This window comes from Ailuropoda melanoleuca, chromosome X, assembly GCF_002007445.2.
Source record: "Ailuropoda melanoleuca isolate Jingjing chromosome X, ASM200744v2, whole genome shotgun sequence".
Taxonomy (NCBI): domain Eukaryota; kingdom Metazoa; phylum Chordata; class Mammalia; order Carnivora; family Ursidae; genus Ailuropoda; species Ailuropoda melanoleuca.
The window spans coordinates 62,304,534-62,332,167 of NC_048238.1; the positions used below are offsets into that span (position 1 = coordinate 62,304,534).

A 27,634-nucleotide genomic window follows, 5' to 3' on the forward strand; every position below is an offset into this window, starting at 1 on the left:
TCCTAGATTTGAGACCCTTGCTTTTACTTTGGCATATAACAATGTCATGTGTAATATCTGGTAGATTCTAATATATATGTATATATTAATATATCATAGATTCTTAACCTGATATCCATGATAGACTTCAGAATGACTCCACGACCCCAAACTATGAAGAATTTTAGATATACAATAGATGGCTTCTAATTTGATAATGTTAAGACCAGTAGTTAACAATTAATTAAAAATATTAAAGTGATAAGTTATTAGAAATCATAAATATGGACCTTAAATATTTTATTTCAAATTGTAACGTAAATGTGTGTCCATTTTTCCCTCTTTTGAAGTAGGTATTTTCTATGCATATGGGGGTCTCCTAGTTGAAGATCCGTAGCATCTTTCTTAGAGTTAGCCATATCTGTAATATGTCTTCTACTGTTTTCAGTTTAGATTTCCTTAAAATAGAATGAACACTTAAAAACACTTTAAAAAATAATATGAGTGCAGAATCCTCTTAAATTGTTATTATTTCTCCCAGCCTTTAACAGTTGAGTTGCCCACCTCTAATTTGACTTTATTTATTTATGTAAATCATTTTTTAGTCTTTACAAAGCATTTAACTTGATTTTCCTGTAGATAACAATTCTCTTCACACTCATATTTCATCCTATTATGTTACATTTAATTTTTTTTAATTATAGTAAAACTGGTGTAGAGACTTAGAAATAAATTTACTGATTCTTGGTAAGTATACAAATCACTTGTGAAAGACAGTACTTAGACATATTTGAGAGTACCTACTATTGATGAATATTCAGCATTCGGTAAACATCATTTATTATACATTTTTAAGACATCTTTAGTTAATCAGACAAATCTCTTTAAAGGATAACAGGTGAGAGCTCTTCTACTATATGGGTATTTTTCTTAAGGAAAGGGCCCATACCTTTCAGGAGATTCTCCAAGAGGTCTGTGACATAAAAAAATCACAAAATGATAGTCCAGAAGGCTCTTCGAAAAAGTCACACTCCAGTTATTCACCATTTTGGAAATATACTTCAGGATGGGATTACTTTTTGCTTTTTATGATTTTCCTCACACTGTTTTCATTATTAACTTAATAAAGAATATCAAGTAATGTCTTTGAAAACTATAAAATATCTAGGAGTAAACTTATCAAATAATGTTCTAAGACCTATTTATTTAAAACTATCAAACTTTACTGAAAGGCGTTTTTAAAACTTTGAATACATTTAGAGATATATCTTGTTTCTAGATGAAAGGACTGACTATTGGAATATGGCATATGTTCCCAAATTTATAAGTTTAATTTAGTTCTTACAGAATTCCTGGATTTGTAGGGAATATGACATTCATTCAACCAGTATTTGTTTTCCATCTACCATGTATTGGCAACTATGCTAGCATAGACAATAAAATAGACCAAAAAAAAAACAAACCCAAAAACAAAACCAAAAGAGAATGTCCAAAAATAAATATATCAAGTATGTCTTTGTATACACTGTGGGGTAGGGGGAGGGTAGAGTAAAGTTGTCATTTCAGATCAGTGTGTAAAGAAAGGATGGATTGGTTATTCCAGACAAGTGTTGAAATAACTGGCTTTTTGGAAAAAAATCTTAGACCTTTACCAGTTATCATGCAAAAATAAATTCCAGGTGGACTAAAGATCTAATCATAAAATATAATACTATAAAAATATTAGAAGAAGATAAATATTTCTGTAATGTTTAGATAGGAAAGGCCCTCTTAAACAAAACACAATCCAGAATCCATCAAAAAATTTAATATATTTTACTACATCAAAATTAATATATTTCTTCTGATCACAATATAACATATACAAAGTTAATGGATAAATAAAAAACTGGGAAAACTATTTGCAACATCTATAACAAAGGACTAAATAATGGCCTTCCTATATTAAGAGCACCTATAAATTAACAGGAAAAAGATAAATGCCCTTTTAGAAAATGAAGAAAGTAAACAAGCAATCCACGAAATAAGAAACATAAATGGTGTAATATATGAAAGATGCTTAACTTTATCAGCAATCAAATACATGCAAATTTAAAGATCATTTATATATTGGCTTTTAGTCTTTCAATTTGATAAAGATTTAAAAGACTCATAATAATACTGCTTCTGGTAAATAGGGTAGGAAAACATATTTTTGGTGGGAGTATAAATTACTACAGTGTATCGCTGACTTTATGGAGGCATTGTGGCAATATTATCAAAAATTAAGATGTGTATAATCTTTAATCCAGATATTTCACATCCAGGAATTTGTACCAAGGAAAAACCACAAAGATGTGTGGTCGCAACTGTATGTGTAAGAATGCTAATCACAGGGGGGCGCCTGGGTGGCACAGCGGTTAAGCGTCTGCCTTCGGCTCAGGGCGTGATCCCGGCGTTATGGGATCGAGCCCCACATCAGGCTCCTCTGCTATGAGCCTGCTTCTTCCTCTCCCGCTTCCCCTGTTTGTGTTCCCTCTCTCGCTGGCTGTCTCTATCTCTGTCGAATAAATAAATAAAATCTTTAAAAAAAAAAAAGAATGCTAATCACAGCATGCTTATAATTGTCCAAAAAAAGGAGACATCCCATATTCCCCAAAATAGGGGTTTATTAAACTAGCTTTGGCATATCCATTGTGAATATTAACTATGCAACTATTATAAAAGAAGCAGATCTTCAGGTATGTAAACTGATACGGAAACCTCTCTGACAAATTGTTAAGCTTTTAAAATACCAAATCTCAATACGTATAGTGTGATCCTATTTGTGTTTTTAAAAAGGAAACAAGCTGAGTGTATATGTGTGTACTTTATTTTAAAATTTAATTTAAAATATAATTGAGATTGTAGAGTATAATCTGTTCTCTAATCTCATCTTTTCAATTCAGTGGTTCATCATGGAAATCCGTATCAGTGCATATAAATCTAAAATCTACCTCATTCCTTTTTGGTAGATATATATTAAGTATCAGCATTAGTTTTAAAATATGTTGTATATGTATCTAATGCACATATAAGAGGAAAATCTGAGGAAGAATAGCCACACGACTGTGACCAAAATTACACTGTGGGGAGGAAGAAGACTTTCTCTATATTAGTGAATTTATTTATTTTTCTTAAGTGTAAGTATATACTTAGCAAAACAATTCTATTTTAAGCAATAAAGTCACAGTTTAAAAAAGTTTTATAAGTTCATGTTAATAAAAAGTATAATCCTGGAAAGCTTCCAGAACCTCATTAAAACTTGAAAAGTCAATAGCTATTGAAATTACTTCGGCCATAAGGAGCAAAGGATGGGAAAAGAACACAAAGAAGAAATCAGGAGATTTTTAAAGGGAAAGAGATATGAATGAAAGTAACAGCAGCTTCAGGAATTCACTCACCATCCTTTCCTCCGCTTTGGTGTGTTTGTAGTTCATTTTGTGTTTTATGTTTGTACCAAAAAAGAATATTATTCTCTGGAGAAACACATTAATACTTTTTTATGACAGGAGAAAGCACTATAAAAATTTGAACAAAAGTATTAACATTGTAGCATCTTAAAATCTTATTTTCTCAGTTTATTATCTCAAGCTGTCTCCCTAAACTTCTGTTAAATAGACGTAGTTTTAAATTCACATATTATAGTGTGAATGCAAACTATACATTTTTAAGAATTTATTTTTCTAAGAGCAGTTTTAGGTTCACAACAAAATTAAGCAGAAGGTGCAAAGGTTTCCCATACAACCCCTGTTCCCACTCATGCTTAGCATCCTCCATTATCAACATCCCCCATTAGAGTGGTACATTTGTTGCAAGTGATAAGCCTACATTGACACATTATCACTCAAAGTCATAGTTTACTTGAGGATTCACTCTTGGTGTTGTACCAACTATACATTTTTTTAGCCTTTTACATGAGGCAAATGATTTTTCATATAAGATTTAGAAAATGTTTTTTTCTGTTATATGACCTAGAGATTTATATCTTTACTATTGATTCTGACCTGAGTGTTCACATAAAATACCTGACATATTTTTTTTAATATTTGTTATTTTGACTTTTAAAAATATATCTTATTTGACTAACTTCTTGTTTTAATTAGGTAACTGGGAAAAAGGCATATACTACAAGCCAGCAAATTTATGAAGCAGTTAAATCATTGTGGACAAAAATGAACAAAAAAGAATCATTTCCTAAACCTAAAGAAAAATCTAAGGTAGAGTTTAAATGGACCAAAAAGGTAGACATTGAGTTTTGTTGGTTGGGGTGGGGGATTGGCCTATAATGGGAGTCCTGGACAGAGGTCAAGGATAGAATGAAAGGAGATGAAGGAACATAATATCTTTGCATACTATATGTTTTTAGGATATTTTATTGTTTTAGCAAAATGATTTACTTATGAAGGAAAAATCTTTTTGGTAAACAGCTGGGAAATTCTGCTGAAATAGAAATACCTGCAAAAACAACTGACAGCCTGAAACACTCAGTGCCCTTGCCAACAGAACTCAGCTCTGAAACAAAGACAAAATCAGAATCCACCTCAGGTTTGTTTGAAATAACTTTGTTTTCATTCTTTCTTGAATAATTTTAGAGTATTATTAGGTGTAGTTTGAACTTATTTATGTGCTTTCTTCATAAATGTTTCTTCTTTCTCATATCTGTAGTCTGTATATCTTTTTTAAATTATGAGATACTCGGGTACTTGGGACTTTTTCTAATTGCCACATTGTTCATAATACCAATCTTTGTATATGGGAGTGTGGAGTGGCACTGGTTGGTTGGGTGAGTGAAGCATTTAATATCACTTTATAAGTGTGAACTTTGTAATTAGGTGGAGGAAAATGTGCCTTTCTAGATTCTGTCAGTTTACAGACTATAAGTATGAGTCGTATCTACATAGAAGAAATATTAACTTTCCATTTCTGGTTCTATTTACCCCTATCAGTCTTAGTTTCCGCCATCAGTTTTATTTAGTTTAGATACTAGGAGAACATTCAGCATGAAATAGTAAAATAACACCAATTATAATACTAATAACTTTTTAAATATTAGATACCGGCAGTTGATACTTTGTGAGACCAAATAGTGACAATTATACCTTCTAGGCAAATATTTCCATGGTTTTACTGTAATCATTAAGAAGGTAACAGAGTGTTTAATACCATTTTGGGAGTGTATTCACATAAACTCACCAGTTACTGGGTTACGTAGCATTATCTATCTGTACAATGTGAGTGGTACTGCCTATTGTTTTATTGCAAAGGAAATAGGACCAACTCAGAGATAGGGAAGTAGAAAATAATGATAATATTTTACAGAGCCCTTTACAGAGCACCTACCACAGTAGGTATAGTATAAAGAGCTATAAATATCATATGTTATTCAGGTCTCACCCAAAAAGCAAAACAAAACAAAAAATTCTTGTGCATATGTAATTATAATCGTTGCACAATGAACAGACTGAGACTCAGGAAGCTTAAGCAACTTGCCCAAAATCATATAGCTTATGAGTAGTAGAGGTGTATTCATAGCCTAGATTTTCCTAATACCAAAGTCCAAGCTCTTTCTATTGTGTATAAATTATCTAATTTAAAATCAGAGTTTAGTCTCTAATTTCAGCTACCTCCTCTAAAGTTTTATGAAACCTGTCACTGAGTAACAAACCTGATACGAGTTTTACAATGTTCTCCTGTCACTTCTCATTTCTAATCTGATGGTTTACAGTATTTATTTTTTTATTATTTATTTTCAATTCTGGTATAGTTAGCATACAGTGTTATATTAGTTTCAGGTGTACAACACAGTGATTCAACATTGCCATACAGCACCCTGTGCTCATCACAAGTACAGTCCTTAATCCCCATCAGCTCTTTCACCCAACCCCACCAACCTCCCCTCTGGTAACCATCAGTTTGTTCTCAGTAGTTAAGAAACTGTTTCCTGGCTTGTCCCTCTCTCTCTCTTTTCTTTTTTCTCATGCATCCATGCAGATATGGATGGATGGATGGATGGATGGATGGATGGATGGATGGATGGATACATAGATAGATATGGATATATATATATCCGCACACACACATAAAATATATATATATATACATATACATATATATAAAGGAGGTGTGTGTGTGTGGATATATATATATATATAAACATTGGGGTGCTTGTACCCCTTCAAATCCATATTTTTGTATCCTTTATGTAAATACCTAGTAGTGCAATTGCTGGGTTGTGGGGTTATTCCATTTTTAATTTGGTAAGGAACCTCTATACTGTTTTCCAGAGTGGCTGCACCAGTTTGGATTCCCACCAGCAGTGTAACATGGTTCCCCTTTCTCTACATCCTTGCCAACATCTGTTGTTTCCTGTGTTGTTAATTTTAGCCATTCTGACAGGTGTGAAGTGGTATCTTGTGGTTTTGATTTGTATTTCCCTGATGATGAATGATGTTGAATATCTTCTCATGTGCCTATTAGCCATCTGTATGTCTTCTTTGGAAACGTCTATTCATGTCTTCTGCCAATTTCTTAACTATGTTGTTTGTTTTTTGGGTGTTGAATTTGATAAGTTCTTTATAGATTTTGGGTATTAACCTTTTATTAGATATGTTATTTGCAGTTATTTTCTCTGATTCTGGAAGCTGCATTTTAGTTTTCTTGATTGTTTCCTTCCCTGTGCAGAAGCTTTTTATCTTGATGAAGTCCCAATAGTTCATTTTTGCTTTTGTTTCCCTTGTGTCTGGAGACGTGTCTAGTAGCAATTTGCTATAGCCAGGTGAAAGAGGTTTCTGCTGTATTCTCCTCTAGGATATTGATGGTTTCCTGTCTCACACTGAGGTCTTTCATCCATTTTGAGTTCATCCTTGTTTATGGTGTAAGAGAATGGCCCAGTCATTCTTCTACATGTGGCTGTCCAGTTTTCCCAGCACCATTTGTTGAAGAGACTTTTTTTTTTTGGAGAGGAAATGCTAACAGGGAGGGAGGGGCAGAGGGAGAGAGAGAATCTTAAGCAGGGCCTACACATGGAGCTTGACCTGGGGCTTGATATCATGACCCTCAGATCATGACCTGAGCCAAAATCAAGAGTTGGACACCCAACTGACTGAGCCACCCACCCACCCCAAGACTTTGTTCCATTGGATAGTCTTGTATTGTCAAGATTAATTGACCATATAGTTGTGGGTCCATTTCTTGGTTTTCTTTTCTGTTTCTTTGATCTACATATCTGTTTTTGTGTCGGTACCATACTATCTTGAAGACTATAGCTTTGTAATATAGCTTGAAGTCTAAAATCGTGAGGCCTCCAGCTTTGCTGTTCTTTTTCGGGATTGCTTTGGCAAATTGGGTGTGTTGTGTGTTTCCATACATTTTTTAGGATTGTTTGTTCTAGCTCTGTGAAAAATTCTGGTGTCATTTTGATAGGGATTGCTTTAAATGTGAATATTGCTTTTGGTAATATAGATGTTAAAAATGTTTGTTCTTCCATTCCTTGAGCATGGAATGTATTTCTACTTCTTCGTGTCCTTTTCAGTTTCGTTCATAAGTGTTCTATAGTTTTCAGTGTACAGATTTTTTTACCTCTTTGGTTAGGTTTATTCATACTTCTCTTATGGTTTTTGGTGCTATTGTAAGTGGGATTGATTCCTTGATTCCTCTTTCTGCTGCTTTTATTTTTAATTTTTATTTTGTTATATTAGTCACCATACAGTACAACCCGGTTTTTGATGCAATGTTCCATGATTCATTATTTGCGTATAACACTCAGTGCACCATGCAATATGTGCCCTCCTTAATACGCATCACCAGCCCATCTCAATCCCCCACCCCCCTCCCCTCTGAAGCTCTCAGTTTGTTTCCCAGAGTCCACAGTCTCTCATGGTTCACTCCCCCTTCTCTTTACCCGACCTTCATTCTTCCCTTCCTTCTCCTACCGATCTTCCTATTTCTTATGTTTCATAAATGAGTGAAACCATATGATAATTGTCTTTCTCTGCGGCTTATTTCACTTAGCATAATCTCCTCCAGGCCCGTCCATGTTGCTGCAACTGTTGTGTAATTGTTCTTGCTGATGGCTGATTAATATTCCATTGTATATATGGACCACATCTTAATCCAGTCATCTGTTAAAGGGCATTTGGGCTCCTTCCATGATTTAGCTATTGTGAACAATGCTGCTATGAACATTGGGGTGCATATGGCCCTTCTCTTCACTACATCTGTATCTTTGGGGTGAATACCCAGTAGTGCGATTGCTGGATCATAGGGTAGCTCAATTTTGAACTTATTAAGGAACCTCCACACTGTTTTCCAAAGGGGCTGTACCAACTTGCATTCCCACCAACAGTGTAAGAGGGATCCCCTTTCTTCACATGCTCTCCAACATTTGTTGTTTCCTGCCTTGTCCATTTTTGCCATTCTAACTGGTGTAAGGTGGTATCTCAAGGTGGTTTTGATTTGAATTTCCCTGATGGCTAATGATTTTGAACATTTTTTCATGTGTCTGTTAGTCATTTGCATGTCTTCATTGGAAAAGTGTCTATTCATATCTTCTGCCCATTTTTTGATTTCATTATTTGTTTTACGTGTATTGAGTTTGAGAAGTTCTTTGTAGATCTGGGATCTAGTCTTTTATCTGTAGTGTCATTTGCAAATATCTTCTCCCATTCCGTGTGCTGCCTGTTAGTTTTTTGGACTGTTTCCTTGGTTGTCCAGAAGCTTTTTATCTTGTTTAAGTCCCACAAGTTCATTTTTTCTTTTGTTTCTCTTGCCTTTGGAGATGTGTCATGAAAAAAGTTGCTGTGGCCGATGTCAGAGAGGTTGCAGACTGTGTTCTCCTTTAGGATATTGATGGATTCCTGTCTCGTGTCGAGGTCTTTTATCCATTTGGAGTTTATCTTTGTGTATGGTGTGAGAGAGTGGTCAAGTTTCATTCTTTTGCATGGAGCTGTCCAATGTTCCCAGCACCATTTATTGAAGAGACTGTCTTTTTTCCACTGGATGTTTTTCCTGCTTTATCAAAGATTAGTTGNACTGTGTTCTCCTTTAGGATATTGATGGATTCCTGTCTCGTGTCGAGGTCTTTTATCCATTTGGAGTTTATCTTTGTGTATGGTGTGAGAGAGTGGTCAAGTTTCATTCTTTTGCATGTAGCTGTCCAATTTTCCCAGCACCATTTATTGAAGAGACTGTCTTTTTTCCACCGGATGTTTTTTCCTGCTTTATCAAAGATTAGTTGCCCAAAGAGCCGAGGGTCCATTTCTGGGTTCTCTATTCTGTTCCATTGGTCGATGTGTCTGTTTTTGTGCCAGTACCATGCTGTCTTGGTGATCACAGCTTTGTAGTATAGCTTGAAATTCAGCAACGTGATGCCCCCAGCTTTGTTTTTCCTTTTCAACAGTTCCTTGGCGATTCAGGGCCTTTTCTGGTTCCATACAAATTTAAGGACTATTTGTTCCAGTTCTTTGAAAAATGTCCTCGGTATTTTGATCGGGATAGCATTGAAAGTGTAGATTGCTCTGGGTAGTATGGACATTTTAACTATGTTAATTCTTCCAATCCATGAGCATGGAATATTTTTCCATCTTTTTATGTCTTCCTCAATATCTTTCAAAAGTGATCTATAGTTTCTAGCATATAGGTCCTTTACGTCTNGTACGTCTCTGGTTAAGTTAATTCTGAGATAATGTATGATTTTTGGTGCTATTGTAAATGGAATCGATTCCCTAATTTCTCTTTCTACAATCTCATTGTTCGTGTATAGAAATGCAACTGATTTCTGAGCATTGATTTTGTATCGCGCCACATTACTTAATTGCTCTATAAGTTCTAGTGGTTTGGGTGTGGAGTCCTTTGGGATTTCTGTATAGAGTGTCATGTTATCTGCGAAGAGAGATAGTTTGACTTCTTCTTTGCCGATTTCAGTACCTTTTTATCCCTTTTTGTTGTCTGATTGCTGGTGCAAGGACTTCTAGTGCTATGTCGAACAATAATGGCGAGAGTGGGCATCCTTGTCGTGTTCCTAATCTTAAGGGAAAAGGTTTCAGCTTTTCCCCATTGAGAATGGTATCGCCATAGGCTTTTCATAGATGGTTTTAATGAAATTGAGGAGTGTACCCTGTATCCCTACACTCTGAAGGGTATTAATCAGGAAAGGGTGCTGTATTTTGTCAAATGCTTTTTCTGCATCAATTGAGAGGATCATATGGTTCTTGAGTCTTTTCTTGTTGATATGATGTATNCTTCTCGTTGCTACGATCTATCACACTGATGGATTTGCGAATGTTGAACCACTCTTGCATCCCAGGGATGAATCCCACTTGGTCATGATGGGTAATCCTTTTAATGTACTGTTGGATACTATTAGCTAGGATCTTTTGAGAGTTTTGGCATCCATATTCATCAGTGAAATCGGTCTGTAATTCTCCTTTTTGTTGGGGTCTTTGCCTGGTTTGGGGATCAAGGTAATACTGGCTTCATAAAATGAGTTTGGTAGTTTTCCTTCTGTTTCTATTTTTTGAAACATCTTCAGGAGAATAGGTATTATTTCTTCTTTGAATGTTTGGTAGAATTCCCCAGGAAAACCGTCTGGGCCTGGAGTTTTATTATTTGGAAGGTTGTTTATCACTGACTCAATTTCTTCATAGTTAATTGGCCTATTTAAGAAATCTATTTCTTCCTGTTTCAGTCNGTGAATGTTTGGTAGAATTCCCTGCGGAATCCGTCAGGCCCTGGACTTTTGTTTTTGGGGAGGTTTTTGCTCACTGCATCAATCTCTTCATAATTAACTGGTCTGTATAAATAATTAATTTTTTCCTGTTTCAGTCTTGTTAGTTTATTGGTTTCCCAGAAGGCATCCATTTCTTCCAGGTTGTTTAATTTATTAGCATAAAGCTGTTGATAAAAGTTTCTAATGATCCTTCCTATTTCATTGGTGTTGGTTGTGATCTCTCCCCTTTCATTCATAATTTTATTAATTTGGGTCCTTTCTCTATTCTTTTGAATAAGTCTGGCCAGTGGCTTATCGATCTTATTTATTCTTTCAAAGAACCAGCCTCTAGTTCTGTTGATCTGCTCTACTGTGTTCCTCGTTTTTAATTCATTGATCTCTGCTCTAATCTTGATCACCTGGCTTCTCTTGCGTGGGTTAGGCCCATTCTTCTGTTCCAGCTCCAGCTTCTTGAGGTGTGAATATAAAAACTGCATTTTAGATTTTTCTATTTTTTTGAGGGAGGCTTGGATGACTATGTATTTTCCCCTTAGGACCACCTTTGCAGTGACCCATAGGTTTTGGACTGATATGTTTTCATTCTCATTGGTCTCCAAAAGTTGTTTAAACTGATTTTTAATTTCCTGGTTTACCCAATCATTCTTGAGCAGGATGGTTCTTAGTTTCCAAGTGTTTGAGTTTCTTCCANAGTGTTTGAGTCTCTTCCAAATTTTTCCTTGTGATTGAGTTCCAGTTTCAAATCATTGTGGTCTGAGAATATGCAGGGAAAAATTTCAGTCTTTTGGTATCGGTTGAGACCTGTTTTGTGACCCAGTATAAGGTCTATTCTGGAGATAGTTCCATGTGCATTCGAAAAGGATGAGTATTCTGTTGTTTTTGAGTGGAATGTTCTATGTATTTCTATGAGGTCCATCTGGTTCAGTGTGTCATTCAACGCTCTTGTTTCTTTGCTGCTTTTCTGCTTAAGTGATCTGTCTATTGCTGATAGTGGAGTGTTTAAGTCCCCTACTTTTAACGTATTATTATCTATATGTCTCTTTATTCTGGTTAAGAGTTGGCTTGTGTATCTAGCTGCTCCCCTATTGGGGGCATAGATATTTATAATTCTTATATCCACTTGTTGGATGCATCCTTTAAGAATTATATACTGTCCTTCTGTATCTCTAACTACAGTCTTTAGCTTAAAATCTAATCTGTCTTTTATGAGAATTGCCACCCCAGCTTTCTTTTGAAGTCTGTTGGTGTGAAGAATGGTTCTCCATCCCTTCACTTTCAGTCTGGATGTATCTTTAGGTTCAAAATGAGTCTCTTGTAGACAGGAAATGGATGTGTCATGTCTTTTTCTCCAATCTGCAACCCTTTGGCGTTTTATGGGAGCATTTAGGCCATTCACATTGAGAGTGATTACTGAAAGATATGATTTTGATTATGTCATGTTGCCTGTGATGTCTTTGTTTCTATAGATTGTAAATTTCTGTTCTGTATCACTCTTGGCGTCTTTTTACTTTTATAGAACCTCCCCCTTAATATCTCTTGTAGGGCTGGTTTGGCGGTTATGAATTCTTTAAGGTTCTGCTGTTCCTGGAAGGTCCTTATCTCTCCATCAATTCTGAATGACAGCCTTGCTAGATAAAGGATCCTTGGCTGCATATTCTTCTCAGATAGAGCTTTGAAAATACCCTGCCAACCCTTCCTAGCCTGCCAGGTCTCTGTAGACAGGTCTGACATTATTCTGATATTTTTCCCTCTGTATGTAAGGATTTTCTTCCCCATGGCCGCTTACAATACTGTAACCTTGAATCTAATATTTGCGAATTGCACTGTGACGTGACGTGTTGTAGGTCTGTTCTCATTGACCTTGGGAGGGGTCCTCTCTGCCTCTTGGACAGGAATGCGTGTTTCCTTTTCCAGATTAGGGAAGTTCTCAGCTACAGTTTATTCAAGTATGTCTTCTAGACCTCTCTCTTTCTCCACCCCCTTGGGGATGCCAACGATTATGACATTGGAACGTTTCATTGAGTCAGTAATCTCCCATTATCTACATACATTCTTGAGATTGGATTTTTTTGAGCCATATTTGTGTTTTAACTTTATCTTCTACCATCCCATCCTCCAATTCACTAATTTGTTCTTCTGCCTCATTTACTCTGGCCGTCAGAGCAGGTAAACTGCATTTGATTCATAGCATTTTTAATTTCTGCCAGAGTCGCTCTCATTTCCACCCTTAGAAATTCTACATTCTTGTTAATATTTTCGTTAATATTTTTTTCAAGCCTACACATCATCTTGACCATTGGTACTCTGAACTGCCTTTATGACAATTTGGTTATATCCATATCTATCAGTTCTGTGGCAGAGGCCACAGACTCATTATCTTTTCCTTGCTGCGGGGGATTTCTCCTCCTCGTCATTCTGATGAGGAGAGGTTGTGGGATTGCCCAGAGCCTAAATTATTGACCAGGACCCAGGCAGTGTTCACTTGTTTTATAGGGACCTTAGGGATGTGGGCTTCTTGATTTTTCAGCCTGCCTCCTGGGGGAGGGGCCTGCCGCTCTGATACTCAGGCAGCCCTGTTTGGGTAGTCTCCCTGTCCCCTGCGAGGGGGGATGTAGATGGACACAATGTGAGCCGGTATTTCCAGGCTTTTGTTCTCTGGCGGCTTTCCCTGGTGGTTTTCTGTGGCTCTTCTGAGAGTCAGAGCAGCAGTGGCCATATCCTAGCCTCTGTCTCAGAACAGAGAGATCACAGTCCATTCTCCACTGAGCTCTCTTGGCCACTTTAACTCTGTTTCTGTTGGTGCTGCTCAAAACCCTGCAGCATCCCGGGTTGTGTGCCCCACAGCCACTCTCCTAGCCTTCAGTTCCAGGCCTGGCACATCTCTGTCCTTTGTGCTTTTAACACCGCCAGTCCCCCCAGGTTTCCGCAGGCGCTCCCAAGCTCCCGGTTTTAGTCTGGTTCCAGTGAGGTCTCCGGAGCTCCGGTTTTCAGTCTGGTCGCATGCGCGTTCCCAGGCTCAGGGTCTCAGTCTGCTCTCTCTCAGGTGCCAGTCCGCGAGTCCAGCCCGCTTCCCAGTGCAGATGGTTACTGCTTCCCGGTGCCCGAGCGTGGTGGCTCCCTCCCCTTCCGTTTATGTTCCACTATCTGTGTGCGGATTCACGGCTCCCTGCTTAGTTCCTCAATACTCAATGCTAGAGATGTTCATTTATAGAGATCCGGAGGTATCTTCCTGCATCTCAACCTGATTTTGTGGGTATTCAGGATGATCTGGTAGATATCCAGCTCAACTCAGGGGACTAGCTGAAAAAGGGGTCCCCTACTCCTCCACCATCTTTTCTCCTCTTTGCACGAAGTGGTCGCTTTTCTGTTCATAGAGTTTCTGCTACTCCTTTCTTCGTTCTCCAGTTGTGTTCATTGGTATTCAGAATGGTTTGGTAGCTTTCTAGCTGAATTCCTGTGACCAGACGAACTTTAGATCTCTTGCTCCTCCACCATCTTGGCTTACTCTTGCACATACTTTTTAGATAGAAACTGTCTTTGAGAATTCTTTGATTTACTTATGATTGTGAATGTTTCATTCTTATCCCTTTCTTTGAATGCATCTCTCTGCATGGTACATTATGGTATCTGATAAGAGGGGCCCATGGAAATACTCAGCCTGGGTTCAAAACCAACTGGAAGAAGTTACTTGTTGGCAGAGGTCCTAAAGAGAACCTCTTTCTGCTGCTTCTTAATTGGATTATAGAAATCCAACAAATTTCTGTACATCAATTTCATAACCTGTGGCATTGCTGAATTGATGTATTAGTTCTAGCAATTTTTTGGTGGAGTCTTGGGTTTTCTACGTAGAGTATCGTGTCATCTGCAAATAGTGAAAGTTTGACTTCTTCTTTGCCGATGTGGGTGCTTTTTATTTCTTTCTGTTGTCTGATTGCCGAAGCTAAGACTTACAGTTCTATGTTAAATAGCAGTGATGAGATTGGACGTCCCTGTCTTGTTCCTTACTGTGAAGGAAAAGCTCTCAACATTTCCCTTTTTGAGGATGATATTGGCTGTGGGTCTTTTGTATATTGCTTTTATGATGCTGAGGTATGTTGCCCCTCTCCATACATGGTAGAGGGTTTTTATCAAAAATTGATGCTGCATTTTGTGAAATGATTTTTCTGCATCTGTTAAGAGGATCATCTGGTTCTTATCCTTTCTTTTATTAAGGTGGTGTATTGCGTTGACTGTTTTGCTAATTTTGAACACCCCTGCAGCCCAGGAATAAATCCCACTTGATTGTGGTGAATAATTCTTTTAATATATTGTTGGATGTAATTTGCTAGCATCTTGTTGAAAGTTTTTGCATCCATGTTCATCAGGGATATTGGTCTGTAATTCTCCTTTTTGGTGGGGTCTTTGGTTTTGAAATCAAAGTAATGCTGGCCTTGTAGAATAAGTTTGGAAGTTTTCCTTACATTTCTACTTTTTGGAATAGTTTGAGAAGAATAGGTTAACTCTACTTTAAATATCTGGTATAAATCTGCTGGGAAGCCATCTGGCTTTGCATTTTGTTTGCTGGGAAATTTTTTTTTTTTAAAAGATTTTTATTTATTTATTCGACAGAGATAGAAACAGCCAGCGAGAGAGGGAACACAAGCAGGGGGAGAGGGAGAGGAAGAAGCAGGCTCACAGCGGAGGAGCCTGATGTGGGGCTCGATCCCATAACGCTGGGATCACGCCCTGAGCCGAAGGCAGACGCTTAACCGCTGTGCCACCCAGGCGCCCCTGCTGGGAAATTTTTGATTACTGATTCAATTTGTTTGTTGCTTATGGGTCTGTTCAGATTTTCTAATTGTTCCTGTTTCAGTTTTGGTATTTTGTATGTTTCTAGTTATTTGTTCATTCCTTCCAGATTGCCCAGTTTGTTGGCATATAATTTTTCATAATACTCTCAAAATTGTTTGTATTTCTTTGTGTTGGTTGTGATCTCTCCTCTCTCGAATCCATGATTTTATTTATTTGGGTCTTTTCTTTTTTCTTTTTGATAAGTTTGGCTAGGGTTTATCAATTTTATTACTTCTAAGTACCAGCTCTTAGTTTCGTTTATCTGTTCTATTGATTTCTTTTTTTTTTTTTTGTATACCGTTTATTTCTGCTCTAATCTTTACTATTTCCCTTCTTCTGCTGGCTTTATGATTTATTTGCTGTTCCTTTTCTAGCCCCTTTATGTATAAGATTAAGTTGTGCATTTGAGACTTTTATTCCTTCTTGAGGTAGGCCTGTATTGCTTTATACTTGTCTCTTAGGACCACCTTTACTGCATCTGAAATGTTTTGGACTGTTATGTTTTCATTTCTTTTCTTCCATGTATTTTTTTTTTAGTTCTTCTAATTCCCTGCTTAAGCCATTCTTTCTTTAATAGGATGTTCTTTAACCTCCATGTATTTGTTGTCTTCCCAATTTATTCTTGTGGTTCACTTCGAGTTTCATTGCATTGTATTCTGAAACTATGCATGGTACGATACCATTCTTTTTGTATTTTTTGAAGCCTGATTTTTTATCCAATATGTGAACTGTTCTGGAGAATGTCCCATGTACACTCAAAAAAAATTTGTGTATTCTGTTGCTTTAGGATGAAATGTTTGAATATATCTGTTTAGTCCATCGGGTCCAGTGTGTCATTCAAAGCCATTGTTTCCTTGTTGATTTTCTGCTTAGATGATCTGTGCATTGCTGTAAGGGAGGTATTAATGTCCCCAGCTGTTATTATATTATTATCAATGAGTTTCAGTTTGTTATTAATTAATTTATATATTTGCATGCTCTCTAGTTGGGGGTAAAATATTTATAATTGTTAGATCTTCTTAATGGATAGACCCTTTAATTATGATATAATACCCTTCTTCATCTCCTGTTACAGTCTTTGCTTTAAAATCTAGTTCGTCTGATGAACATATGGCTATTCTAGCTTTCTTTTGATGTCCATTAGCATAATAGATGGTTCTTCATCCCCTCACTTTCAATCTCCAGGTGTCTTTACGTATAAAATGAGTTTCCTGTAGGCAGCATGTAGATGGGTCTTTTTTTTTTTATTCATTCAGATACCCTGTGTCTTTTGATTGGAGCATTTAGTCCATTTACATTCAGAGTGATTATTGAGAGATATGAATTTAGTGCCATTGTGTTATCTGTATAATTGGTGTTTCTGGTGATGTTCTCCTTTCCTTTCTAGTCTTTGTTGGTTTTTGTCATCTTTTTCCCTACTCAGAGAATTCCCTTTAATTTTTTTTAAGATTTTTAAAATTTATTTGACAGAGACAGCCAGCGAGAGAGGGAACACAAGCAGGGGGAGTGGGAGAGGAAGAAGCAGGCTCCCTTTAATTTTTCTTGCAGGGCTGGTTTAGTGGTCACAAACTCCTTTATTTTTTGTTTGTCTGGGAAACTCCTTATCTCTCCTTCTATTCTGAATGACAGCTTTACTGTATAAAGTATTCTTGGCTGCACATTTTTCCCCATTTAGCACTTTGAATATATCATGCCACTGCCTTCTGCCCTGCCATGTTTCTGTAGCCAGATATGCTGCAGACCTGATCTGTGTTCCCTTGTTGTTTAAGGACTTTTCTTCCCCCTTGCTGCTTTCAGGATTCTTTCCTTGTCTGTATATATTGTGAATTTGACTATGATATGTCTTGGTGATGGCCAGCTTTTGTTGAATTTAATGGGAATTTGTGTTTCTTGGATTTCACTGTCTGTTTACTATCCCTGATTAGGAAAGTTTTCAGTTATGCTTTGCACAAATAAACCTTCTGCCTCTCCTTGTCTCTCTGTTTCTTCTTGGACTCCTTTGATGTGACTGTTACTACACTTTAAGGAGTCACTAAATTCCCTACGTCTGCATTCATGATCCAATACTTTTTTTTAACCTCTTCTTTTCCATTTCATTATTTTCCATAATTTTATCATCTGTATTACTGATACATTCCTCTGCTTCATCCATCCTTGTATCCAGTCAGATTTTCATCTTGGTTATAACATTTTTTATTTCAGCCTGACTAGTTTGTAGTTCTTTTTCCTCTGCAGTAAGGGATTCTCTAGTGTTTTCTGTGCTTTTCTCAAGCCCAGCTGGGATCCGTATAGTTGTTGTTTTAAATTCTGGTTCAGGCATCTTACTTATTATTGATTAAATCTCTGGCTGTCATTTCTTCCTGTTCTTTCTTTTGGGGAAAATTCTTCCATATTATCATTTTGTCTAGGTCACTATTTTGTGTGTGTGTGTTATTGTTAGGAAAGCCTGTTATTGCTGCTTCTGGGTGTAATGGCTATTTTAAGATGATGTCCTATACTATCTTGGACCTAGTGCTTCTGGAGGTGTTTCAGAGTGTGCACTCTGCTCTTGTGTTTTGACTGCTCCTTTCCTCAGGGCAGTCCTCTGCAGAGTTTCTCCTTGCCTGCAGTGAGGGGTGTTTGGACCATTTCTACTGTGTGGCAAGGTTTAAATAGGTGTGTTTTGGTCTGCTTGTTAAAAGAAGCTAGATAAAAAAGAAAAAAAAAGGTAGGTCCCATTTCCCTTAGAACTAAAGCTTTGCAGCACTCTATGAAGCAGTAGACTCAGTGCATGCAAGGGGTTTGTGCTGATCTTCTGCCCTGCTGCACTGATTCTCATACACACTTGCCCTAGTGGAGATGCACCTGGACGGTGCTGGGGGATGGGTCTTGGTGTAAGCAGCTCTGGCCTTCACTGAGTGGCACTGTGTTGCTCCCTGAAGTTGGTCAGTGCTAATGGGTGGAGAAAGGATGGTTGGGGGGGAGGTCACCCTGCTCTCTTGTCCCTGGAGCAGGGAATTCACACCTGCCACTATTCAGGAAGCCCTCACCGAAGAGCAAACAATCGCCTCTCTTGTGTCTCCCCAGATTCCATCAGATCCCTGCCTTCACCCTCTCTAGGGGTGTCCAAGCTGTCTGCCTGCCAGGCACCACAGTATACTTCTGTGTTTTATCTCAGCCCTACAGCTGGGTTTCAAAACTCCAAATTTTAGGGACCCACTCAGTGTGGACCTGCACTGATCCTGTGGATGAGGGTGTAGCTGTGTTGTGGCCTGTGCTGGTCTGTCCCAGAAAAGCTGTAGCATGACCGTTCAGTTGTTCAGAGTTTATGTAAAGCACACCAAAAAGCCGGCAAGGTTTGCTGCCTGCAGCCAGTGTCTTTGTTCCTACGCTAGTGAACTGGGCAGCACATTGGTGCCACCAGCTCTTTTGTCCCCAGAGATGCCATGACTCCCAGATGTACTTCAGGAACAGAAACTTTCTCGCGTGTGACCCAGGGGATCCTCAGACCATGCTGCCCACTCCTGGGTCTCTGCCTTCCTTCCCCACCAGAGCATCACTAAACCTACCAAGCCTGACCCCTGTGATAGTACAGACTTCTTAAACTTGACTTTGAGCTCCGCTGCTCATAAAAACTTGCAGTAGTTAGCCCCTTTCATTTCCCCAGTCGTTAGTTTTGGGGAAGAGTTTTTCTTTTGCATTCCCCTGCTCATGCTTTCACTCTTTCTTCCTCTCTTGCTCCTCTCTCCATGATCAGGGCTCCCTCTGCTCTGCCACACCCACAGTTCTTTTCAACTCTCTGCAGCATCTACCTTCCCTAAGGTGGCTATTTTTCTACCTGTAGATGTGCAGTTTGTTCTCTCCGTCCTCAGATTTCTTGGGTGTTCAGGATGATTTGATATTTATCTAGCTGTGTTCAAGGGATGAGACAAGCTTAGGGTCCCCCTACTCCTCCACCATCTTAACTCCTCTGCCACATCTTCTTTATCCGTTCATCAGTCAGCATTGTTCCAGTGCTATATTGAATCAGTGTGGTGAGAGTAAATATCCGTGCCTTGGTCCTGTTAGATTCCCCATGGATTACCAATTTGTTGTCTTTTTTTTTTTTATTGTCCGATTGCTGTGGCTAGGACTTCCAGTGCTATATTGAATCAGTGTGGTGAGAGTAGATATCCGTGTCTTGGTCCTGTCAGATTCCCCCATGGATTATCATGTTAATGTGGGTTTTCCATATATTGCCCTTATTATGTTGATGTTTGTTCCCTCTTAATCTACTTTGTTGAGAGTTTTCATCACTTCTATTCCGATGAACATATGTTTCTTATCCTTTCTCTTATTGATGTGATGTAATGTGTTGATTGTTTTGTGAAAAATAAACCACCCTTGCAACCCAGGTATAAATCCCACTTGATTGTGATGAATGATTTTTAATGTATTGTTGGATTAGGTTTCATAGCATTTTGTTGTGGATTTTTGCATCTGTGGTCATCAGAGATAATGGCCTGTCATTATCCTTGTTAGGGGTGTCTTTATCTGGTTTTGGTATCAGGGTAAACCTGGCCTCATATAATGAATTTGGCAGTTTTGCTTCCTTTTCTATTTTTTGGAATACTTTGAGAAGAATAGGTATTAACTCTTCTTTAAATGTTTGGTGGTATGCCCTTGTAAAGCCATCTGGTCCTGGACTTTTGTTTGTTTGGGATTTTTTTGTTTACTGATTCAGTTTCTTTGATGGTGATCAGTCTATTCAAATTTTCTGTTTCTTCCCATTTCAGTTTTGGTAGTTTATACTTTTCTAAATATTTATCCATGTCCTCTAGGTTGACCAGTTTGTCAGCATATAGATTTTCATAAGTCTTTCTTATAATTGTATTTCCATGGTGTTGGTTTTATTCCTCTTCTCTCATTTATGATTTTATTTACTGGAGTTCTTTCCTATTTTTTTCTTAATAAGTCTGGCTAGACATTTACCAATTTTATCAATTTTTTCAAAGAACCACCTCATTGAAAGAAACCAGGTTTCATTGACCCTTTGTATTGTTTGTTTGTTTAGTTTGTATATCATTTGTTTCTGCTCTGATCTTTATCATGTCCTTCTTTCTGCTGGTTTTAGGTATTGTTTGTTTTTCTTTTCCTGCTCCTTAAGGTTGTTTATTTGAGATTTTTCTTGCTTCTTGATGTAGGCCTATATTGCTATAAACTTCCTTCTTAGAACCTCTTTTGCTGTGTCCCAAAAGTTTCAAACCATTGTGTTTTTATTTTAATGTGTTTCCATGTTCTTTTTTATATATTTGCTTTATTTCCTGGTTGACCCATTCATTGTTTAGTAGCATGTTATTTAACCTCCATGTATTTGAGGACATTCAAGATTTTTTTCTTGTGGTTGACTTCTAGTTTCATAGTGTTGTGGTCAGGAGAGATACATGGTATGCTTCAATTTTTTCAGTGTGTTAAAGCTTTTTTGTGATCTCATGTGATTTATTCTGGGGACTATTCCATGTGCACTTGAAAAGAATGTGTATTCTGCTGTTTTAGGATGAAATGTTCTGAGTATATCTGTTCAGTCCATCCCGTCCAGTGTGTCATTCAAAGCCATTGTTTCCTTGTTGGTTTTCTGTTTAGATGATCTATCCATCAATATAAGTGGGATGTTCAAGTCCCCTACTATAATTAGATTATTTTCCTTTAGTTGCTTTATGTTTGTTATTAACTGTTTTATGTATTTGGGTACTCCCATGTTGGGTGCATAAATATTTACAACTGTTCTATCTTCTTGTTGAAATGCCCCCTTAATGGCTATATAGTGCCCTTCTTTGACTCCTTACAGTCTTTGTTTTAACATGTGTTTTGTCCGATACAAGTATTCTTATTCCAGCTTTCTTTTGACATTGATTTGCATGTTAGATATTTCTCCATCCCCTCACTTTCAATGTGCAGGTGTCTTTAGGTCCAAAATGAGTCAGTATATAGACGGGTCTTGTTTTTTTTTTTTTTAAATCCATTCTGATGACCCATGTCTTTTGATTGGAGCTTTTATTCCATGTACGTTCAGACTAATTATTGGTAGATATGTATTTATTGCCAATATATTCCCTATTTTATAGTTGTTTCTGATAATTTGCTCTGGTCTTTTCTTTCCTTCTCTCTTCTGTGGTTTGCTGGTTTTCTGTAGTGATATATTTGGATTTCTTTTTATTTTCTGCATATCTATTACTGGTTTTTGATATGTCATTACCATCAATTTTGTATATAACATCTTCTGCGTATAACTCTATATTATTTAATGGTTTGGACCCCTTCTTTATTCCTCTCCTCTCTTTGTGTTAAGTATATGGTTTCATGTTTTATATCTTTTTATTTTGTGAATTCCTTGTCTGATTTTTAGAGAAATACTCATTTTTGCTGCTTTTGTGTTTCCTATCTGTATTCTGTCTCCTTCGGTCTTTCCTTTGCACTCAGAGTCCCCTTTAATAGTTCTTGCTGGTCTGGTTTAGTGGTCATGAAACTCCTTTAGTTTTGTTTGTCTGGGAAACTTTATCTCTCCTTGTATTCTGAATTAAAGCCCTGATGAATAGAATATTATTGGCTGCAGATTTTTCCCATTCAACACTTTGAATATATCATGCCAGTCTTTTTGCTTGCAAAGTTTATGCAGATAAATCCCTTGATAGCCTGATGGTGTTTCCTTTGTATGTAACTACTTTTGTCTTGCTGCTTTTAATTTTTTATTCTTTATCACTGTATTTTGCCATTTAATTATAATATGTCTTGGTGTGGATCTGCTTTGTTGATTTTGTTGGGGGTTCTCTGTGCCTGCTGGATCTGTTCCCTTCCCCAGATTAGGGAAGTTTTCATCTATTATCTCTGAAATAAATTTTCTGTCCCCTTTTCTTTCTCTTCTACTTCTCGGATTCCTATAATGTGAATATTATTACATTTGAAGGCATCACTGAGTTCTCTAAGTCTATTCTTATTTTACACATTTTTTTCTTTTTTCAGGTTGATTCCTTTCCATTACTCTGTCTTCTAGGTAATTAATTCATTCCTCTCCTTCCAGCATTGTGTTCATTCCATCAAATGTGTTTCTCATTTTGTTTATTGAACTCTGTGTCTCTGCTGTTATTCCTTATTTCTGCTTTAAGAGTCTCATTTATGTTTTCCACTATTTTTTCAATTCCAGTGAGTGTTCTTTTGATCTTTAATTTAAATTTTCTATCAGGCATGTTACTTATATCTGTTTCACTTAGATCTCTGGTCATGGTCTTGTCCTATTCTTTCATATAGGACCAATTCCTCTGTCTTTTCATTTTGTCTAAGTCTCTTTGCCTGCTTCTCTGTGTTAGGAAAGTCAGCTGTGTCTCCTGTTCTGAAGGATAATGGCCTTATGAGGAAGACATCTCATAGTGCCATCCAGTGTAGCGTTCCCTATTCCCCAGTGCCTGGTGCTTCCAGGACTGTCTCCAATATGTGCTGTGTGTGCTCTGTTATTGTGTCCTGGCCACTTTATTCTTCAGGGCAATTGCTTGCAGAGGCTTTCTTTGCTTGTTGTGGGCAGTGTTTGGTCCTTGGCCTGAATGTGGCAAGTTTTAACTAGGTGTGCTCTGGTCTGCTTTTGCCACCACCTACAGAACTGAGGCCTGCAGATCTCATTGGTTGGGAGACATGTTTGGATAGGGGTTTGGGCTGGTCTTCTGCATGAAGGGGTGCTCTGCACTGGGACTGAGGCCAGTGTAACTGGGAGGGGCACTTCCCCCAGAGCATGGGGGGCGTTGCTTGGTGTAACCAAGTTAGGTAGTGTGGAGGCTGTCCTGGTTCCTGCAGATGGCTCTGTGTTTATGCTGAGGGGCTGGGGACATAACTGTTGCCTGCCAGAAACAAAGGAACTGGTAGGCAACACTGTGAATGCTGAGTCTCTGGGACATGCTCTGAGATGAGCAAGTGACCACTGCACTCTGCTCACAGGTGCTCCTCAGATTGCTGTTTCCACACTATATGTCCACAGGCCATTTGCTCTGCCTTCTCTCCAAGAGCAGCTCCAGTGGTTCTAGGCTCTCCCTGAGCCCTGCCCACTGACCTATAGAATTCAGGCCTTAAGCCCTGCTGGTTGCAAGCACTTCTGAAATTTGGCCCCTTTCACTTTCTAAGCAAGTTGCTATGGGGATTCCTTTTCCCTGTGTGCTCCTCTGTGTGTTTGTCTGTCACCTTTCTCCAAGACTGTAGCTCCCTGCCCACCATAATAGCCATCATCTGTTTCTCTCCCAAACCTTAGTCTCCACACCTTTTACTCTTCTTTGATGTGGCCTCCTCTCTGCCTTTAGTTGTGGAGTTTGTTCTGCCAGTCTTCATGTCAATTTCTGTGATTTAGGATGATTTAATACTTATCTAGTTTTATTCATGGGCAGGTGAGCCTAGGGTCCTCCTACTCTGCCGCCATCATCCCTTCTCTATGTTCTTGAATGGTTTACAGGTTTTAGACTCTGATAATCCATAGTTCACCATATTCCCACAAGTATATAATACTTGTCAGTTTTCTAAATATCTGTCAATTAAAAAATATATTTGTGGAGAAGAAACACGTTACAGCTTAACAGTGGGATTAAACTATTGCTAGCCCATGTTTTCTCTTCACACATGTGTGTTCTGGAACCCTTTACGCACTTGTCATGGGTAATGTAGTATATGAAAATCATTCTAAGTTCACATGTAAAGGAGAGAAATATGCTAGTACTATTCATCCTTATCATACATCATTCAGAATTGATTATACAGAATACTTTTGGGATTTATCATTTCTACATTTCATGTGCAATCTCAAAGGTCCAAGAAAACAGTAGTGATTATGAGCACAGATTTAAGAGTAAGACCTGGAACTGAATCCTAGATCCAACATTTGCTAGTTCTCTTACTCGGGACAAATTATCTAATACCTCAAGCCTGTTTTCTAATCCATAAATGGGGGGGGCAATAATAGTGTTTTTCTCACATAGTTGTGAGGATTAAATGAGATGCTGCATGTAAAGCACAAAGTACAATGTCAATCACATGCTAAATTCTCAATGTGTGTTAGAAAATATGATTTTCCCAGAGTAATTAGCCATTTTGCTGATAAACAAGTATTTCCGTTGAGCAAGCTTTGGGAGCACACTATTTAGGTAGATAGCCTAGCCATAGCTACCACTTACCACCATACAGAATATGTTGGGTATACTATCCAGTTATATATTATGGCTCTTAATATGAGCTTGGTAGTTCTCTGTCATTCATACACATTTATAATAAAAATTATGTTATTTTAGGAATAACAAATTCCTAAAGACATGGACCTCTTTGAAATCTGATGAAAGAAGAATAAAATCTTTCATATTCCCACAGGATTAATGTCCCTCTAAAGCAGAGGTTGGCTGACTATGGCCTTTGTGCCAAATCTTGCTCACCATCTATTTTGTAAATTTCACAAGCCAAGGATGGTTTCTACATGGTTTAACATAGTTGAAAAAAACATAAAAGTATTTTGTGACAAGAGAACATTATGTGAATTTAAATCTTAGTGTCTATAAGTAAAGTTTTATTGGAATACAGCTGCACTCCTTCGTTTATATATTGTGTGTGACTGCCTTCGTACTACAGTGGCAAAGTTGAGTAGTTGCAAAGGAGACCTCATAGTTTACAAAGTCAAAATACTTACTCTCTGGCCCACTGCAGAAATTGATTGCTAATATTTCTTTTAGAAGGATGAAGTGTGCCATAAATGCATGACTCATCTCCCCTTTATAATATTTGCCAGCTTTTCTATGGGACAGGAGACTAAACAGCCAACCTCCAGACATCTGAAGGGCAAATTCAAATTTCCTAGTCTTCTAGAGCAAGGGAAACAAAAACATCAGGCTCTCAGTCAGCACCTTTGGAGTTCGCTATACCTGAGGAAGAGAGAGGAACCAGCTGTTGACTGACTCTTCCTAACACTTCAGCTCATCTCAGTATCTGATTGGATTAAGATGATAAGCACTTTACCCTTCCTAAAGAGGAAAAGGGTCCCCTCTGTCCTAGAAGATCATCTGGAGCTTCTCTGGTTCTTTTATACATAGTGTCCACCATGCAAACAAAATATTAGTTATGCAAAGAGGCAGAATAATGTGACTGACAGGCAGAAAGATGTGACTGACAAAATAACAGTAGACCCACAGGTGATCTAAATATTGAAGTTTGTAGAAAAGGACTTTAACTATGATAAATATGTTAAATAGAAAACATGAACAAGTAAAGATGAAAAAATGGAGAATTTCACAGAAATTGGGATCTACTTAAAAAATCAAGTGAATATTCTAGAAGTGAAAAACATAGTACCTGAAATTAAGGACTCATAGGATGGATTTAGGAGCAGACTATATACAAAAGAGAACAGAAATAATGAACTCAAATACAAGTAAATAGAATATAGCCAAAGTGAAGCACAGAGAGAAAGAAGAATGAAAAGAATAGAACAAAGTGTGAGAAAGTAAATTGCAGTGACTAGTATCTTTAAGTATTTCAATTACTTTTAAGCTGAATATCACCTCAATTTTATACAAAGAAACAAAAATAGAATTTTTAACAATCCTATCTTCACTCAGAAATTTATTAGTGATCTGTCCCATTTTTTATATCTAACTTGCTCAAAATATGAGATAATGTGTGAACTAAATTATCGGTGAATAGATATCACATAATGGCTATTTAAGACAATAATTTATTGTTATTTTATGACTTTAAACATCTTTATTCTTTCCTGTTTGTTGTAACACCAGCTTTTAAGTTTTTATTTAAATTCCAGTTAGTTAACATACAGTGTAATTCATTTCAAGTGTACAATATCGTGATTCAGCACTTGTATACAAGCATCCAATGCTCATACAAGATAACACCAGCTTTTTAAAAAGTCTTCTAAAAAAACTAAGTATTAAACAACTTTTTATGAAAGATTAAAAATATGATAAAGTACAAAGAAAAGCATTATTACTAATGGGTTAGGGGATTGAGATTCAAGAAGAGTTTTATTACTGTTAATCCTTTGGGAGGAAAGAACCCTAGATCAGCTCAAGGGGTGAAGAAATTTCTAAGTGGAAAGATGTAATCCTTAGTTACCCAGAAAAGTAGAAGATGAATCTTTTTTAAGAGGCAGAAAATGGGCGCCTGGGTGGCTCAGTCATTAAGCATCTGCCTTTAGCTCAGGGCGTGATCCCAGGGTCCTGGGATTGAGCCCTACATCCGGCTCCCTGCTCCACTGGGAGCCTGCTTCTTCGTCTCCCACTCCCCCTGCTTGTGTTCCCTCTCCCGCTGGCTGTCTCTATCTCTGTCAAATGAATAAATAAAATCTTAAAAAAAATAAAAGGCAGAAAACAAATGACCTAGGCTATGGCTCTAAACTAGAGGTTTCCATGTTACAGTTACTGGAGTTGTTTGTTTGTTTTCTAAAATTCACTCTACCCAAGAATTATAAATTAGAATCTTCAGAGGTGAAGCCTCCAAGCAGGTGGATTGTAGGAAAAGCTCCACGGGTAATTCTCTATGCATATTACTTTAGTTAATAATGTCTGACATAAGTTATGGATAAATTAAAATTCTGAAGCTTTTCAGCAAATTTTGAAAGGTAGAGATCTAAAGGCGATGGGGCGTTTCAAAATTGTGTGAAATTTTGACTAGACTTTGGACAAGAATATATATTAAGGAAGTAAGTAGAAGTGTTAGAGAACTTAGTCAACTGATGGGTATTATTAAGAAAATTAGGCACAGACTTATATAAAATAATTATTTGTCATATGCTTACTATAATATGTTTGACAAGGAAGAAAACTATTTCCTAGGACACTTTTCACTTGTACTGACCAAAGACTTCCACCAGGTGGCAGTAAAGATACCTTTGAGAAAGAAGCAAGCAGAACCAGTTTCTTTCTTTTTTTGGGGGGGGGATTTCGAGGACTCAGCCCCATCCTTTTTTTTTTTTTAATGATTTTTTTTATTATATTATGCTAGTCACCATACAGTACATCCCGGATTTTGATGCAAAGTTCGATGCTTCATTAGTTGCGTATAACACCCAGTGCACCATGCAATACGTGCCCTCCT

The 27,634-nt window shown here is 37.5% G+C and overlaps 1 protein-coding gene across 3 annotated transcripts in view; it reads left to right on the plus strand.

The window, feature by feature from the left end:
• The window catches only part of APOOL (apolipoprotein O like), a 104,010-nt gene that overhangs the window by 72,644 nt on the left and 3,732 nt on the right, over positions 1-27,634 (plus strand). For 2 of the 3 annotated variants that reach the window (XM_002929607.4, XM_019810313.2), the window contains 2 exons: positions 4,104-4,217; positions 4,428-4,545. In XM_002929607.4, the coding sequence (XP_002929653.1) occupies positions 4,104-4,217; positions 4,428-4,545 (232 nt within the window). The remainder of the gene's footprint in view (positions 1-4,103; positions 4,218-4,427; positions 4,546-27,634) is intronic. The other variant, XM_011237650.3, reaches the window with a different exon arrangement.